At 35.7% G+C, this 19,046-nt stretch overlaps 1 protein-coding gene across 1 annotated transcript; it reads left to right on the plus strand.

The window, feature by feature from the left end:
• Positions 1-216: 216 nt before the first annotated feature.
• Positions 217-5,760, plus strand: LOC133327549 (uncharacterized). Its single transcript, XM_061536066.1, has 11 exons — positions 217-682; positions 728-1,084; positions 1,175-1,873; positions 1,939-2,217; positions 3,328-3,501; positions 3,578-3,737; positions 3,801-3,942; positions 4,012-4,167; positions 4,226-4,387; positions 4,450-5,294; positions 5,352-5,760. Exons 1-11 carry the CDS (start codon positions 217-219, stop codon positions 5,758-5,760), a joined length of 3,849 nt encoding a protein of 1,282 aa, XP_061392050.1.
• Positions 5,761-19,046: the final 13,286 nt, after the last annotated feature.

A 19,046-nucleotide genomic window follows, 5' to 3' on the forward strand; every position in this document is an offset into this window, starting at 1 on the left:
TGTGTGGTAAGCACTTCTATCCAACACTATTGCGACGAAGACGACGAGGACGAGGGCGGAGACATCATCCACATCATCATCATCGACAGCGGACGGGAGTCGTACAGTCGTTACAATTGTCAAACCTCCGCCGCCACCAACACCGTTTCCATTAAATCAAGGATTTCTGGGCCAACCATCCATCCTCCTGCTGCTGCTGAATCGTTCGAATAAACAATGAAATTTTATGCCACATGTCAATATAAATGTGGTGCTGACAACAACTTACAACCAACTGCATCGACTGCCACAACCACTCAGCAGTGCACTCTCCACAATTGTCATTTGGGCCATGAGATAATGGCCACTGGTGACAGTGGTGACCAGCCAGCGGACAATACAACGACAAACTCACCCTCCTCCCTGTACAGTAGTAGCTGCCCCCAATTGACGCAATATCGTAGTTTGCCCAGAAACCTCTATAGTGCAATTAGGAAACCATTGACATTATACGGCAGCGGCAACGGGAACGACGGCGACAGCACGCAACACCAGCTACAGCAACAATCACTGCTCTGTGGTGGCACCCAACCAACAACGTTACGCACCAGTTCGGAACAGGAACTAAGAAGATCATCGGCATTCGATAAGGGTCATCGCCGACAATTATTAGCCAATAAAAAGCTCATCCTGTGCAACAAATGTGCAGTGTGACGAAGGTATAACCTTAGTTGTGAACATCCTCCAGCACCTCCAGCAGCAGCCGAAACAGAAAAAGTAGAAGAGATACCACCACTGTTGCCACCAAAAAAATTTGCCAATCCTGAATTGCCGACAAAAAAGAAATCGTCAACGGCCGCTGACCACATTCAGACGGTGTCCAGTGCCACGGCTGCGGCTTTCCAAACCGAAAGGATTCTATGTGAAAATTGCCGTTTCAATGATCAGCCGGTGGTTTGGTGGGTATCGTGTCCTCGTCTAGCCCACCAACAACAAGGTTCCACACAAAGTCTCAAGGAGTATACCAATACCACGGCACAATTCCTAGCAATGCAACAGCAACAACAACCACTAAATGCCAATGTAAATGTAAATCACAACCACAGTAGCAACAACAATAACAATAGTAGTATCAGCAACAACAACAACAACGAAATGAGAGCCCACAACAATTTAAATTCGTTACGACCTGAAGTGAGTGTCACTACCAATACAGCAACAATGCTGCCCAAACCTGTCCTCAAACCCTCCTCAACGACAGGTGTCATCCCATCATCCTCGGCTGGCATTCCAAATCCTGGCCAACAATCTGTCATGGCAAATCAATCGTATTCCAAAGCCACTATTACCACTGCCAGCGCCGCCGCCAACACATTAAATACCAATGCCTCGACCATTGCCAGCACAGCAACGCCATCACCTCCACCACCTCCCGTTATAAGGCCACATCATCATCGTTCGATAAGCGGATTGTCAGGATTAGATCTTTATGATAATTATGGTGTTGGCGGTGGTGGCAGTTCTACACATGTCCCCAGCTCCAACTATGGTTCCACATGTCGACGACATACCAAACAACAACAACAGCTACTAACACAGCAACAACAATATCACACACATCATCCGCATCCACAGCAACATCTGCTTCCCAGCCATCAGCAGCACCAGCAACAACAATACTCTACATGTTGTAGTTCCTATAATATAGACCATAAAATGCAGACACCCTCTTGCATGTGTGGCAAATTATATCATCAACAGGTTACTAGAGCACCAAGGGAAACACTGGCGCCACCACCATCGCATCATCATGTTGGCATGCATGCTGCAACGGCTGGTGCGGCAGCAGCAGCAGCGAACACCAATCGGGGTTGTAATCATAATCTGTATTATGGTGAGTAGATTGGATATCTGCAAGCATTCGGGTATTCTTTTACTATGTGGCATTTTTTCCTCTAGGTCCCGACAGCTGTGTCCATCAATTTGAAGATCAAGATTCAGGTTTTCCTGGCCTACGGGATCAGGAATTTTATCTACTACATCGTAATATACCAGCTTTAAGGCGTACGGGTGTCGATACGACCGGGATACGTCAACATTTCTATCCGGATGGTGGTTGGGGTTGGATCATTTGTGGCATGTCCTTTTTGATACATATCCTGACGACGGGTCTACAATTATCCTATGGTCTGACATTGTTCTATGCGGTGCATCATATACGAAATGCCAGTGGGAATGGTAAGTGAAATGAAAAGAAGCTTGGATTTTAACAACTGAAAGATGTCCTGAAAAAAATATTCTTTAAAAATTCCACGCCTCATATAGGCCTTTAAAAAAAATATTCTTGAAAAAATCCACGCCTCATATAGGCCTTGAAAAAATTAATCTTTAAAAAATCCACGCCTCATATAGGCCTTGAAAAAAATATTCTTTAAAAAATCCACGCCTCATATAGGCCCCGAAAAAAATATTCTTTAAAAAATCCACGCCTCATATAGGCCCTGAAAAAATATTCTTTAAAAAATCCACGCCTCATATAGGCCCTGAAAAAATATTCTTTAAAAAATCCACGCCTCATATAGGCCCTGAAAAAAATATTCTTTAAAAAATCCACGCCTCATATAGGCCTTGAAAAAAATATTCTTTAAAAAATCCACGCCTCATATAGGCCTTGAAAAAAATATTCTTTAAAAAATCCACGCCTCATATAGGTTCTGAAAAAAAAATATTCTTTAAAAAATCCACGCCTCATATAGGTTCTGAAAAAAATATTCTTTAAAAAATCCACGCCTCATATAGGCCTTGAAAAAAATATTCTTTAAAAAATCCACTCCTTGGATAGGCCTTGAAAAAAATATTCTTTAAAAAATCCACGCCTCATATAGGCCTTGAAAAAATATTCTTTAAAAAATCCACGCCTCATATAGGCCTTGAAAAAAATATTCTTTAAAAAATCCACGCCTCATATAGGCCTTGAAAAAAATATTCTTTAAAAAATCCACGCCTCATATAGGCCTTGAAAAAAATATTCTTTAAAAAATCCACGCCTTGGATAGACCTTGAAAAAAATATTTTTTTAAAGAATAGATAGGCCTTGAAAAAAATATTCTTTAAAAAATCCACGCCTTGGATAGGCCTTGAAAAAAATATTCTTTAAAAAATCCACGCCTCATATAGGCCTTGAAAAAAATATTCTTTAAAAAATCCACGCCTCATATAGGCATTGAAAAAATATTCTCTAAAAAATCCACGCCTCATATAGGCCTTGAAAAAAATATTCTTTAAAAAATCCACGCCTCATATAGGCTCTGAAAAATATATTCCATTTCCCTCTATTATCTCTTTTAGAATGGCTTGGTGCTTTAAGTTGGTCAATATCCATGCTGGTTGCCCCATTTGTGGAAACACTGTGTCGCCGTAAATCAACACGACTGCTGGCTGTGGTTGGTGGCCTCGTCCTCTCCCTTGGCATATTGTTTACCTCATTTGCCACAGAAGTTGACCAAGTAATATTCAGCTATGGTAAGCTAATCGTTGTCAATTTATTTTACCACTTTGACGTCCAGCACCCTAACCATTTCTGTTGTTGTTGTTGTAGGTTTTGTCTTTGGCATCGGTGTATCGATGGTGCGAGAGACTTCCACTATAATGTTGGGTAATTATTTTAAAAAGCGGCGATTATTTGTGGAAATGGTGGCGATGTCAGGTGAAGGTGTGGGTATAGCTTTATTTTCGGTGCTGCTTAAAGAGGGGGTGGGGTAAGTTGGGGAAAATTAATTTTTTGGGGTACTTAGAAATTAATGTTGAAAAATTATTTTTAGAAAAATGGGTTGGCGTAGTGGTTTACAAATTGTGGCGGCCTTAACATCAATTAGTTTTTTTGTGGGCCTGCTGTATAGGCCAGCTTCGTTATATCATCCGCAGCGTAGAGCCATACAACATTTGAAGAATCAAAGGAAGAAGGTAAGGGGGAAGATGATGATTTAGGAATCGGGAGCAATTTTTGATTTGTTGTTTGTTTGTATTTTCCAGCTACGTGATCACAAGACCAATAATATCCCTGCGGAACCCAATATTATAAAGAAAATCATACAAGACATATCAAATCTAAAATCGGGTACTGTGAAAATTTTATTATTAACATCGGCGGTGGCTGCCTTGGGTATTTACACACCCATGTTTACCATGGTAAGTGTCATGGATTTTTATTTTCCTTCAAAAAAAATTACCAAATTTATCTTTTTAGTCCCTAAATGCCGCCAAGGAGGGTTCCGATGTCCAGGAACTGGTATTACTGCAAACCATGCTGGGCATGTCCACCACCCTGGGCGTGGTTTTGGCTGGCGTGCTGATACGAAGGCCATTTGTGGTGCAGAATTTTGTCATATCCACACCGATTATATCACAGGTGAGGATTTCCGATTGGCGAGAATAATTATCGGAATTAATAACTTTTTTCCTCCATTACAGGTCTTCCTTGCGGCAGTGGCCCTTTCGATACTCTTCATGTCCTTTATGATGGGCTATAAAAGCCTTTGCATCCTGTCAGGCATCTATGGCGTGGGTTTTGGTGGCTTCCGCTTCTCACTGAAAATGTTGGTGCTGGAAAAGGTGAAATTGAAATTTTCCAAAACCTGGTCATTTATCCGTGGCATTGAGGCCATTCCTGTATTGATCAGTGTTCCGCTGACAATTTTCCTCAATGATTATTCACCGAAATATGGCCGAGCGGGTTATTACATCTGTTCGGCGGCAGCAGCAATTGCAGCCATTATCATTTTCTTCATTGGCTACTCCTCCTATAGCCATCAAAATCCCTCACAACGTTCCCAGGAAAATGGCAGTATTGTACCCGCCGCTCCTCGCTTGCGTTCTATGTCCACCCAATATGTGCGAAATAAATATCAACCTGCCTTTACGGTGGACTATCCGAAAAGCAATGGCTGTGATTATCCGGCTCCTGACCTATTAAATCGTAGCTGTATAAGTCTAAATCAATTGGGTGAGAGTGCTTCGTGTCTGTGTGGCCCCGTGAGAAATATGTGTAATTATCATACGCCGCTGCATCAGCGGAGACATTGTGGAGCCTTGGCCAATTTGCCGCAGAATCAATTACAGCATCATCACATGGCGGCGGGTGGTGGCGGTGACTTGGATGATCACCATCATCATCGTTATCCCTATGTCTATGACAATGGCACAGGGAGTTATTTAAGGCGTAGCCTATCCTTTATCCAAAATGCCAATTGTTGTGGTGCTAATCAGTTCCAGCTGCAGTGTCAGGCCAATGTCCAGTGGTCCCACAGGGATTTGAGGTAAATTTTGAAATATTTCCTTTTTCAAATTTTCTAAAATTCCTCTCTCTTTTCCAGAATGGATTCCACCCAGCCCCTGCTCTGCACCTGCAGTCCCTCAAGCTATTTCAGCAACTGTAAAAGTCAAAGTGTACCCGAAGGCCTCTCGACCATGTCCCAGCAGTGTAAATGTAAACCTACCAGCCAGCCCTCTCGAGAATATATTTATGTACCACGTCATCATCAGCAAGCTCTACTGCCGCCATCATCTCATAATTTACAATCAACATCAAATCACAATTGTTCCTGTCACAATCTGCAAAAATTGGCACAAAGTTCCGGTAATTCGAATTTAGTTGGCAGCAAATTGTCATCCACAGGACCAGCGGCACACCAGTCAGCAACAATGCCGAAATGTAAATTAAAACGTTCACAATCGCTATCGAGACCAATGACCTATGTGGAGCAAATGACAACCTCTGTTTAATTAATACAACCTCCTCCTCCCATCCCTCTATTCCTCTTTAATGCTAACCTCCAATCGAACCGCATAACAATAATAATGACTGTTTTTATCTTGTTCTCTAGTCCTTGGGTATTTTTTTATATTTTTTCTTTAGAATGTAAAAAACCAACGTATCAAATCCAATTTTTATAGTCACCCACTTGACTACCACTACTTACACTATTGCATACAATGTAAAGTCACTTTGAAGCGCACAAAATCCTCACTATGACACATGCGTTTTTTCCACAAACAGAATCTTATCTCAACTGCAAACACTTGTCACTTGTCCACACCCTGTCACCCATTAGATACACACTTTTCGAATCTCAATCTCTATTGTCGACACACCCACCCACCCACACTCACATACGCTATCTTTACCAGATCACACTTCACCGCTGATAATTCATTCGATTTTCTTTATTTTACTATTGAATAACCAGCATCAGATGGTGCCAGCACAGTGATTGTTAAAACTGAGAATAAATCAGAAAAGGATAAAGGGACAATAAACTATTCTTCTAATCTGCCACAAAGGGATCTTGAAGTCTGACATACATATAATTATTAATGTAGGTCCATGTTTTGACATAGCCCCCATATACACAGAGAACCTTTTTTTAATGAATATGTTCATAATTTAATTCATAGTTAGATATATATGTATAATTGTAATCATGAGAAAGGAACTATTTTGGCCAAAAATATAAACATTTCATTAATATAAAAAAAATTATTTTCCTATTTTTATCAACTTTATCACTATTTGCGCTCATCTTTTCCTATCACTCTCTCTGTCTTTCTTTTGAAAAAAAACAAATGTTTTCCTCCTAAGAAAAAAAAACGCCACCACTCATTGTCCTCCCGATTTTTTTTTTTGTTTTTTGTAACGTACTCCACCTCTCACCACACTTGGTGGTTGTTAATTTTGCAAGCGTTAGAGTACTGTTTTCGTCGTGCCTACACTCACTCGATAGTGATTACTTTTGGATTCCATTGTGTCTTTATTTTAGACACTGCATTGTGTATTTTCCAAATTATTTCGATGTAAATGCGAAATGCAATGTATAAAAGAAGTGTTTTTCAGGGATAAAAGAAGCCTTACCGGAGGCATAAGAGGTTTGAATATTTTTTCAAAGAGGCCTTCAAAGCCTGGATATTTTTCAAGGAAGTGTACCAGAACTGGGTATTTTTCTTAGGAGACCTACAAATTGCAAGATGTCATAGTAGGCCAGGGTATTTTTTTAGGATGTCTTCAAGACCTGGATATTAATTCAAGGAGACCTACAAGGCCTGCATATCTTAAAGAGACTTGCATTTTTTAAGGAGGACAAAATGGTCTGGAATGTTTTGTTAATGAGGCTAGGCCTCGATATTCTTCAAGGCATTGATATTCTTTCAGGAAACATACAAGTTCCGTATTTTTATACTCTCCACCATAGTATGGAGGGTATATTAGTTTTGTTTTTCCGTTTGTAACGCATCGAAATAATCATTTCCGACCCTATAAAGTATTTATATTCTTCATCAGCGTAAAATTCTATGACGATCTAACCATGTCCGTCTATCCGTCTGTCTGATGTAATCACTCTAGCGTCTAAACGAATTGAGATAGAACGCCAAAATTTTGCATAGAGTCGTATTTTGTCTGCAGGCAGGTCAAGTTCGAAGATGGGCTATATCGGTCCACGTTTAGACATAGCTCCCATATAAGGGTACCCCCACATTTTCAGTATTTTGGGGTTCTTAAGCGCGTTTTTCAACCGAATTCCCTGAAATTTGGTAAAATGGGTTCTTTTTGAATACCAAATTTCACCATTAAAAATTATAAATATAGGTCCACGTTTTCTGGTAGCGCCCATATAATGTTACCTCCTAATTTTCAGTCTTTGGGGGGTTTTGTGCGGATTTTTTCACCGAATTGACTGTAATTTAGTACTTAAAGTTCTTATTGGGTATCAAATCCCAAAATGATAAATATAGGTCCATTTTTTCGGGTAGACCTCATGTAAAGGTACCCCCAATTTTTGGTATTTTGGCGTTCTTAAGCCCGTTTTTCAACCGAATTCGCTGAAATTTGGCACTTTGAGTTCTTATTGCGTAGCAAATCTCTCCACTAAAAATTATAAATATAGGTCAATTTTTCGAGTAGCCCCCATATAAGGGTACCCTCCAATTTTCGGTATTTTGGGGTTCTTTAGCACGGTTTTCAACCGAATTCACTGTAATTTGGTATTTTGTAGTCGTATATGATAACAAATCTCCATACCAAAAATTATTAATATTCACCCCCTTTTAGGGGTAGTCCCCTTTTTTATAATTATACTATATACTGAATTTTCTATCTGGTTTACAACAATCGATTGGAAGAATTGTCGTTATATGTATGTTCCCTATGTTTTCATTCAAAAATTTGTCAATATTTCTATGGAGGAGGGTATCCAACGTTCGGCCCGGCCAAACTTAACGGTTTTTTACTTGTTTTTTTTTTTGGATCTGTTGTTCATGAACGCTTAATAGGCTTGTATTTTTTATTGAGGATTACAGGGGGCTCGATATTTTGCAGATACGTTTTTAAAGCTTGTGTATTTTTATGGAGTCTTGCTGGGAACTTTTTCAAGGGGAGCATTACCGAGGCTGGATATCATTCCAACGAGGCATACAAGGTCTGAATAGTTATGGACATTATGCAAAGGAAGTCTACCAAGAATGGGGGTTTTTCAAGGAAGTCACAAGTTCTGGATTTTTTTTTGCAAGGAGACATGCAAGGCCTGTATAATTTTAAAGATTTCATAGAAGACCTGGCTATTTTTTAAGGAGACCTTCAGGGCGTAGGTATTTTTCTAGGAGGTATACCGTGCCTATATTTTTTCAAGGAGGCACACAAGGCCTGAACCTTTTGTTTACGAACACTTAATAGTTTTTTATTTTTTCATTGAGCATTACAGGGGTGCTGGATATTTTTCATTGATGTATTTAAAGCTTTTGTGTTTTTTATGAAGCCTTTTTTAAGGGGTTGACTTACCGAGGCTGGATATCTATCCAAGGAGGCATACTAGGTCTGAATAGATATGGATATTTTTCAAGGAAGTCCACTGGGACTGGGTTATTTTCAAGGAGTCTAGGATGTTTTCTTTCAAGGAGGCATGCAAGGATAATTTTTTAAAGATGCCATAGAAAGCCTGGCTATTTTCTAAGTACGCCTCTACTTTTTTCAAGGACTGCCAAATGACTCGGATTGTATTTTTAACGTCTAAAAGGATAATCAGGTGGAGCCTACAAGGCACTGATATATTTTTTTCAAGGATGCGTACAAGAATTTCTTTTCCAGAAACCCACTAGGCCTGAAATTGTTTTTAGTGGATGCTTAAAAGCCTCGTATTTTTTCGTGGGTATTAAAGCTGGTGTATTTTTTATGGAGCCATGGGTTATTTTTTTTGAGGGTGACCCGACAACTGGATTGTTTTAATTATTTTTTATTTTATAAAATAGTGAAGACAATGGCCGAGACCTAAAATGCGAGGATTTTTAGGTGATTTATAAATTGGGAGACAATTTGAAGTACACCTCAGATTTTGTTCTGCATTTATAATTATAACTGTTGCACTCTGGAAGGTCTAAGACTAATAACGCCTGCGGTGCCCGAATTACCAACACCTGAAATTGGATATTAAGATTACTATTGGAGTGTAGGATTGGGATATGAAGTTACTTTTGGAAATTCGTACTTGTGTGTACTAACTTGTACTAAATTTTGGTGAACTGATAGGGCTAGAATCCTGAAATTTGAAATAAGGATTACTATGGGAGTTTAGGATTGTGATATGAAGATAGTTTCTGAAATAAGTACTAAAAGAGTACAAAATATAATTTTTGGTACCAAATTTAGTACCGAATAGAGATAGATTTCTGAATTTTGGTTACGGGGTCAGAATTGGAGCTGGCAGCATAAAATTAGAACAAAAAATCTATTGGATTTTATGATTGAAGATAGATTTGGAAATTTGTACTTATGGTCACAAAAAGTACTTAATGGTACTAAATTTCGGTATAGGTAAACCGATAGAGCTGAAATCTTGAAATATGATATATATGGAATGAATGAACGGAATACTGAAATTAAAACAAAAAAAAAATCTATTGGATTGTATGATTTTATATAAACTTGGAGAGTTGTAATATTTTGCACAAAAAGTACTTAATGGTACTAAATTTTGATTTGGGTTATTCGATAGAGCTGGAAGCCTAAAATTTGGTACTAAGATTGCCATTGGATTGTATGTTGGTAGTTTTGAAAATTCGAACCGATAAAGCTGGAAATTTTAACCGAAAGAGTTGGCATCCTGAAATTTGGAATTGAGATTACTATTTGGGTGAACCGATATTCCTGTAATCCTGAAATTTTGGAATTTAGATTACTTCTGGTGTATGGCATTGGGAAATGAAGGTAGTTTTGGAAATAAGTACTACAAGAATATATTAAAATGCGTGCAAAGATATAGATAGATTTCTGAATTTTTATGGGGATGGCTTTCAAAAAAAAAGGACAAAATTTGAGATTGGTTTTTAAGGTCAGCATTGGTGTGATGTTGGTTTTTAAGGTCAGCATGGAGGTGTTTTTAGAAATGTCTTCATTACCTGTAAAAAATGTACTAGAATTTGAATATTGGGTATAGAAATATAATAAAATTACAATATTGTTCTTACCTCTTCTTTAATATGCAGTTTTCTGTAAGAAAACAACATCATATCTTTAGGAATATTTAAACATTTCCGACATTCGCTAACCGAGTTGTGGGCGTAGGCTGAAAAACTGAAGCATGATAGAGAGTACCTTAAGTTCCATCAATCACTGTGCTGCACCCTCAAAAAAAATGAAAATCGAAACTACAAATTTATATACCATATTTTTGATGTACATACATGCATTCGTACAAAAATATACTGAGCATAAAAAGTCTGGGCATACTTTTAACGATGGACAAAATATTGTATTTTCTTGTAGAAGATCTTTCAATATCTTGTTGAAAAATAAATGAGTTCTTAGACAATCTAAATTTGTTTAAATTATTGGAACCGATTTGTCAAGTATAAAAGTCCCAGCATAATTTAGGTAGATTCCTATAAATACCACCAACATTTTATTTGTTTTTCGGACTCTAAATAATATTTAAATTTACTTTGTTATTGCGCCGAATACAATCCTTAGGACCAATGAGAGCTTTCTCATTTATTTATTTCATCCATATTTTGGATTCAACTGAATTATTTCGTTTTTCTTCTGTTTCCGATTTCTTTCCTTGTAATTTCTATAAAAAGATACTCATTTGATGGAATTTCTGAATTATTCAAAAAAAATGCATCTTAATGAATTTATATTTCAAAATGTATATATTCAAATGTCTCAAAGTTTATGCTTTTGGCTCTGGTGGTCTCTCAGAAAATATTGTAACAATTTGATCTGAAAATATATATATATATTTAATTCTCGACTAACAGTCTGTAGAAATAAATTAGAAAATGTATTCTTTAGGAAATGATCCTAAAAAGTCATCACTAAAGGGTAGTTGATCCCGTCGTAAATATTAAAAAAAAAATAATCGTGAAAGTATTCATAAAAAATCCGCCTCCACGACTTCGTTAGGCCCAGCGTAAATGTTATTAAAACATTCATGTCTATGGCCAAGTGTTTCAGTAAAAAAACATTTCGGATATTTTGTCTCTATCCAGACATTTTATGCTCAGTGTATTTTTTCTAAGCCTTAGGCACTACAACTAAAATAGAATACAGCAAAAAAATAAAAATATAATAATAAAATTTATATATATTTAATGACATTTGTCCAGGTTTTTAAATCCACCGATTATAAAACAAATAATAATTAAAAAAATATATATAAAAATATATGAGAATTAAAAATAAATTAGAAAAATTAAAAAAAAACTTTATAAAGAAATTATTATTATTGTGCTATAATGAAATATTGAAAATTTTTATTGTTTATTTCTAATTATTATTTTTATCTTATTATATAGGTACAAAAATAAATTTGCGAAACAAAAAACACAAAAATAGTAAAATAAATTATATATGTATAGAGTATTTATACTAAAAAATAAAAGAAAATAACAAATTAGATTATCTTCGGTTTAGAAGATTTAGACGACAACAAAACAAATTGAATCTTTCTCAATGTTTATGGAATCCAAGAAAATCATCTTTAATATTAATTAAAATAAATAAAATTTAAATATAAAAAAATAAAATCATATAGACAACAATAACTTTATTTTAGTGAAATTATATTTTAATGAATTTTAATCAAAAAATAAATCTTTATATAAAAAATCGTAAAAAAATATTGAAAAAAAGTTAGTTATTCAAAATTAATTGTTGTGGTAAAAAAAGCCTTAAGAAGACAAAGAACAAAAAGAAAACACAAATTTAAAAAATAGAGAAATAAAAATAAAAAAAATTAACCATAACTAAAAATCGTGAAATTATTATGGAAATTCACTTATCACACAACTACAAACTTTTTAATAGAAATGAAGAAAATACAAAAAATTAAAAAAAAAAATATCAACAAAATCGTGGAAAATTTAGGGCTCATGGTCAGTTAGGATTAAAATTGAAGGGCCCCCAAATTTTCCAGACCTTTTGTTGATGAAATAATAAGTAAAAATATTTATGTGTTCATAATGAAAATTATTAAATAAAAAAAATCCAACAACAAAAACTCTACTGCCTTTATTAGCCGGCATATCACCTCTTCTCTCTCAGATCGACAATTCTATTTACCACCACTTTCTCCAAAACCAAAAAAAAAAAAAATCACAAAAAACACATCACTTTGTAAGCCTAGCCCACCCAATCAATCAACAAAACACTTTCTATACCTTGTCACGCCCCCGCCCCCCCTGAAAACCCTCAACGTTTTAACGAAACACCCCCACACTCCAACAACTTTTTGATATCACAAATTTGTATGTAAAGCGAAAATAAATAAAAAAAAAACCAAAACAAAACAAATAAATAATTAAAAAATATTATTAAAAATTCATATTGAACAATTTTATAGACTATTACAAACAAACAAAAAACACACATACATAGCCATGAAAAATCCAACACACACAACGCAACGCAATCACAGTTATTTTTCGTGAATATCCTGTGTGTGTGCGTGTAAGTTTTCCAAGTATTCAATGAATAAAAAAATTCCTAAAGAAAAGTTAGTTAAATTGAATTGATAGCTGATGAAAATTAGAAATTATTACTGAAAAAATGGGAACGAAGGAAACAATTAGAAAATAAAAAGGAATATAGTTTTCACAAAGCAAATAAAAATTTGAAAAAAAACAACAACAAAAATGGTAAATAAAAATTTTTTGAATAATAATAAAAAAACGCTTTAAACTTTTATAGTAATTACTAGATTTTAATGTTAAAACAATTTAATAAAAAAAAATTAATAAAAAAACAACAACAAAATAACAAATAAAACTGTAAACGACAAATATTAAAAAAAAACTTTGAAATTCTGAGTGTTTTATTTGAAAAGAGGATGTTGGTAGTTATCAATCAATGGTTCTGATTGACTTTAACATGGCAAAACCCAGGCTTATCATAGTCCGGAAATTGGAATTCGGACTAGAACGGCACCAAAAGTACCGAATGTGGTACCATTTGAATTTGGCGAAACGGTAGAACTAGAACTCTTTAAACGAGGGTCACTGATGGAGTGTAATATTAATGTAGCAAAGGATTTTTTGGACATTCGAAATGCAAGTACCGAAAAGTTCTAATATGTATTAAAGTTGGTATAATTTCGTAACATGTGAATGGGTAAAGCTAAAAACTTAAAATTGTAATGGTTGAGAAGTAGGGTCAATATAAGGTGGTCGTTGTGAAAGCGTGTACTTATGTATACGAAAAGTACTAAACTGTACTAAATTTGGTACAATTTGAATTTGGAGAAACAGATAAAGCTGGAATCCTGAAACTTGAAATTAATATTACCGTCGGAGTATAGGATAGCGATATATAGGTAGTTTTGGAAGGTACTAAGTGGTATTATATTTGGTACAATTTGAATTTGAGTGAAACGATAGAGCTGGAACAATGAAATTTTGAAATTAAATTACTACTGCATTGTAGTATTGAGGTATGTCGGTAGTTTGGAAAATTCGTACTTATGTGTACTAAATCTGGTACAATTTGGATTTGGGTGGTTGGTGGTTGGTTAGTTAGGATTCATACTAATGTGTTATAAATGGTACTAAATATGGTACAATTATATTTGGGTGAAGCGATCGTGCTGGAATCCTGAATTAGAATATATTTCGATTTGTGTTGCAGCCAAAATTGGTTCTATAAGATAAACAAGTGGTACAAGGTGCTTGATAAGGCTTTCTGACATATGCAGTTCTCTGTGAAAACAAAACTATTTTATATGTTTAAATATTCTCAAATCCGCTAACGAAGTAGCGGGCATATGCTAGTAAAGATTATAAATAAACTCATTGGAAAACATTTTCTTTAACGATCTTTTACTACCTACGAGAGGATCTGAAGTAAGAATTAATCGTTGATAAATATCACGGTTGCACTCTTCCCTTGAAAAATTCTGTCTGTATGACCGAAATGTTTATTGCGAGCTTCTGAAACCTCCTCCGACAATTGGAAAAAGTAAACCCCCCAAAGAAGTCCGGAAATTTTACCAATGAGAAAAACTCCAAACCAAAGACTTTGGTGCAGGCACATCATCTTGTAGAGATGAAGAAGGAAACCTGGTGCCAGATACAGATATCACGGAGAGATGACGATATAGACAATACGATATGTGCCAACTATAGAGGAATGAGTCTCCTCCCATCGCATATAAAGTGCTACCAAGTATCGATACATTCCACATATTCGTCGACTATAACGTGACATTTGACAGCCCTCTCCGTTCAGAGGTGTTTAAAGTCATGTCTGCGTTCGGCATTCCTGAAAAATTAATACGATTATGCAGGATAACTTTAACTGGCACAATGTCAGCAGTTAATGTCAGAAAGGACCTCTCGGAGCCCTTTAATACCGAACGATGATGCAGACAAAGTGAACAGAAATCGCACTCTGTACACCAAACAACGCATGTTACTCGCCGATGACATCGACATAATGGGTCGAACATTGCGAGAGGTATCAGCCACCTTAGAACAAATTGAAAAGGAGTCTGCCAAAGTGGGACTGGCAGTAAATGGGGAGAAGACCAAGCTGATGGTATCAACGAGCAAGATGTCCAGTAGACTCGGACCAAATGTGGAACTGGAAAGCCACAGCATTGAGGCAGTTAAGGATTTTTATACTAATGACATCGGTTTTGAAATTCGGAGAAGAATGGTGTTAGCCAATGGATGCTATTATGGTCTGAGTAAGCAATTCAAGAACAAGGTCATCTCCCACACCAAACTCACACTCTACAAGTCGTCGATACTAACCGCGCTGGTGCATAGATCTGAAGCATGGGTACTTGTGCATGTAGATGTGGCAATGTTTCTGAGAAAAATTATCCGAAAGATCTACGGGCCGATCTGCATCGACGGTGAATATTGCCATCGAATGAACCATGAGTTTTACCATCTATTCTCGAACATAGATATAGTCAGACGTATCGAGCTGCAGCGACATCGGTGACTAGGTCATAATATGAAAACGGATGAGGTTGCCCCAGTTAAAAAAGCATATAAAAGCAAGCCAACTGATGGTTAACGCTGAAGGGGAGGCCACGAATTCAGTGGAAAAACTAAGTGGAAGATAATATATCGAAACATGGCCTTTCAAAGTGGAAAATCAGCGCCCAAGACCGACGCACATAGGGCTGTCAATCCTATAGGTCTATTCTGTAACTTTTAACAGCATTCGATATTGTTTAATTTTCTTTTGTTATTGTAAAAACAACAAAACAAACAAATGAAATTGTTGTAAAATAAACAATGTCGAATGTTGTTAAAAAGTTACAGAATATGCCTACTGATATGTTGTGTAGTCCTCATATGTTGATTACCCTTTATTCGAAAACCACATTGAAATGAGTTTTCCTCCTCCGCTGGGATTCGAATCCTGGATATAGCGGCATGTTTTTTTATATATGTATGTAATATCAGGCATAGATAAATGGACATTCCGAGTTCTGGGAGTGTATTAATATCCTTGTAGAAGAATTAGGATATGGTATATGTTTGAAAATAATAATAATTAGTCTATTCAGTCAAATTGGTTGAATAATTATGCTTCAAAGTCTTCAAGTACATTTATGCGGAGATCAGTAAAAATTTACACCTGTACCAAAATTCTAAAATATGATTATTTAGACTGAAAACTTTCATGATAATTAAATATGAAATATTTGAAAAAGCTGGAACTTGGAAATGGACTTTTCTTATAATTTACGAATTTAGCACATATACCCCTGCAAATAATTTCCTTCAGTGTATAAAACTTTGACAAAAAATGTCAAATTGGCAAAACTGTCAAAACTATTACAATGAGAGAATAGCAGTTTGTTTACATTTGCAATGTGACATTATTACAATGAAAAGGATACTCTGTCAAAGAATGAAAAATAAAATAAAAAAGAAAACTAATACAAATACAAAAGTTTGACAAATTAATATGTGAAATAACAAGGGTTGCCAACTTAGTAAGAAAACTCTATATTAATGTTATTGATTATAAAAGGTGTAGCCATGGTAATAAATGGTAAATACACTTTCATGGACAATTAATTATTTACATCTTTTAATTAATACCTTTTATTTTAAGTATATAAAATTGCAATATTTTATTTCAATCATTTTTCTACACAATTATGAAATGAGTTTGAATAAATGGTATTAATTCTTACCTGGTAACTCTGTGTGTGACAAACCATATTATTTTCGTAAGGACATGCGCCTGGCTTTGTGGCTCCCTGAAATAAACAAAAATTTACAATTATTTATACTCTTATAAATACGTTTGTAAAGAGAGAGAGAGAGCGAGGGAATTTAAATATTAAATGAAAATTAAAGCAATATGCGAATATACTTTAGTTACATGATTTTATAACTGTATATTTTGTGTGGTATTCCAGAGTGGAGTGCAGGACAAGAGCAACACTTTTTGCTCCTGCAAATATTTGTTGTTTACATGTGGCTGAGACTGTGTGTACGTATTGTTCCTTCCTTTATAATTGTTTTATGAATGACTGGCTTAAGTGTGGTTAACTTTACGCATATATATATTTATATATATTCCAGACCTACTGCAATCGTAGATTTTTTTTTATATTTTGTAAAGACCTGTAATAATCTAGAAGCGTGGATTTTTTAAAAATAATTTTGTAGACCTACAAAAAACCAGAAACGAAGAATTTTTAAAAATATTTTTTGAAGAAGCGTGGATTTATAAAATCGGACGAAAATATATATGGAAGCTATATCTAAATCTGAATCCAATTAAAAGAAAAACTTAATAGATGTCAAACTGGACTGAATTCAGTACTCTGTGCAAAATTTTATCTAAATAGGACTGATATTGGGAGTTTGGTGCACCATTTACATAAAATCGGACGAAACTATAAATGGAAGCTATATCTAAATCGATTCCAACAAAACTTCGCATACATCAATCAGGACACAATTCAGTGCTCTGTGCAAAATTTTGTCTAAATCGGATCAATATTGGCAGTATGGTGCTCTATTTACATAAAATCGGACGAAATTATGTATGGCAGCTATATCTAAATCTGAATCGATTTCGACAAAATTTTGCAGATATCAATCTAGACCTATACCAGTACTCCGTGCAAAATGTTGTTTCAATCGGGCTAATATTGGAGGTATGGTGCACCATTTACATGAAATCGGACGAAACTATATATGGGAGCTATATCTAAATCTGAACCAATTTTCTCCAATTTCAATAGGGTTCGACCATGGGCCAAGTAAGTGACATGTGAAAAATTTCATTCAAATCGGATCATAAATGCGACCTGTACTTTAGTCACAAAAATACATAGACGAACGGACAGACGGACATGCATAAATCGACTCAGAAAGTGATTCTATGCATATTCTCAAAAGAAACAATGGGTCTATCTCGATTCCTTTTGCCTGTTACAAACACATATGCACAAAAACATAATACCATGTACCACATTGTGAAGGGTATAAAAATCCAGCTGGTATTCTCTGGAAAAAAACTTAAAAAATTCCACGCTTTGATATTTTCTGGACAGAAATATTTTAAACCAGTGAGCGGAGCAGTATAGACGGACGGGGCCGAACATATGATACCCTACACAAGTTCCACGAAAATCTAACTTTCTGTGGCACTACATTCTAAGCTAGGACAAAATTTCGCGATTTTGCACCCTCTTGACCGACTAGACGTCAAAAAATATTACTAATATTCCGTACAGCTCTTCTAATTACTTGTCTAGATTTCCTTCAACGTGGGTTGTGTTGTGATGTTCGGCTTTCAATTGTGGCCAGTAGATCGACACGAAAAAAAGAACAAAACTAATTAAGTTCTCGGTCCACTTCATCCCAATATTATTATCTGATCATCACCGAAAATTATAGGCGTTGGCTGTGACCATACCTGGATCCTCATGGAAAATTTGAAAGCGATCAGCGCTATATTTTCGCCCTCTAGTGTGGTAAAGGGTTACTAAATAATATCTGAACACGTAAGCACCTGTAAATATTTACGTATAACTCCCGCACCCGAGTATATACGACAACATAATTGGTTTTAATTTAAAGGTCAACCACACCTCTTGGATACACTATCAACTTCTCGGGTCTATGTCCTACAGGGGTAAATATATATGCCATAGAATACAAATTTTGTCATTTTTCAGACAAAATTCAGGTGCCCGCTAAATATTGACTGATCTTTATTAAATCATGCATGCTTATTCTTTGGCTCGATCCCCTTCTCCATGTAAAAAGTCGATGTTTGGGCCATAATTGCGACTTCTGGAGCAACCAGAAAAACCGACAAAAAATAATTATTTGATCCATTTCATCCTCTAAATATTAACCGATCTTTACCATTGGCCAAAACCCCTCCTACATGCAAAATTTCGTGAAGATTGGTCCATAACTGTGACCTGTATCGGGTCATATTTGCGCTCTAGAGGCCGCAAATATGACCCGGACATGGAGAAGAGGATTGGGGCAGAGAATATGCATGCCTGCTTTGATAAAGATCGGTCATTATTTATTTA

The sequence above is a fragment of the Musca vetustissima genome, unplaced genomic scaffold, assembly GCF_032173495.1.
Source record: "Musca vetustissima isolate MV318-11 ecotype Yass unplaced genomic scaffold, APGP_CSIRO_Mvet_v1 utg5970, whole genome shotgun sequence".
NCBI lineage: Eukaryota > Metazoa > Arthropoda > Insecta > Diptera > Muscidae > Musca > Musca vetustissima.

What these genes read in the sequence shown, in the direction of transcription:
- LOC133327549 (XM_061536066.1), top strand. Translation starts at nt 217, where the DNA reads ATGAAATTTTATGCCACATGTCAATATAAATGTGGTGCTGACAACAAC. An exon ending in CCAAGTAATATTCAGCTATG is followed by an intron (nt 3,502 to 3,577) that starts GTAAGCTAATCG and finishes TTGTTGTTGTAG; the next exon opens with GTTTTGTCTTTGGCATCGGT. An exon ending in TGGTCCCACAGGGATTTGAG is followed by an intron (nt 5,295 to 5,351) that starts GTAAATTTTGAA and finishes TCTCTTTTCCAG; the next exon opens with AATGGATTCCACCCAGCCCC.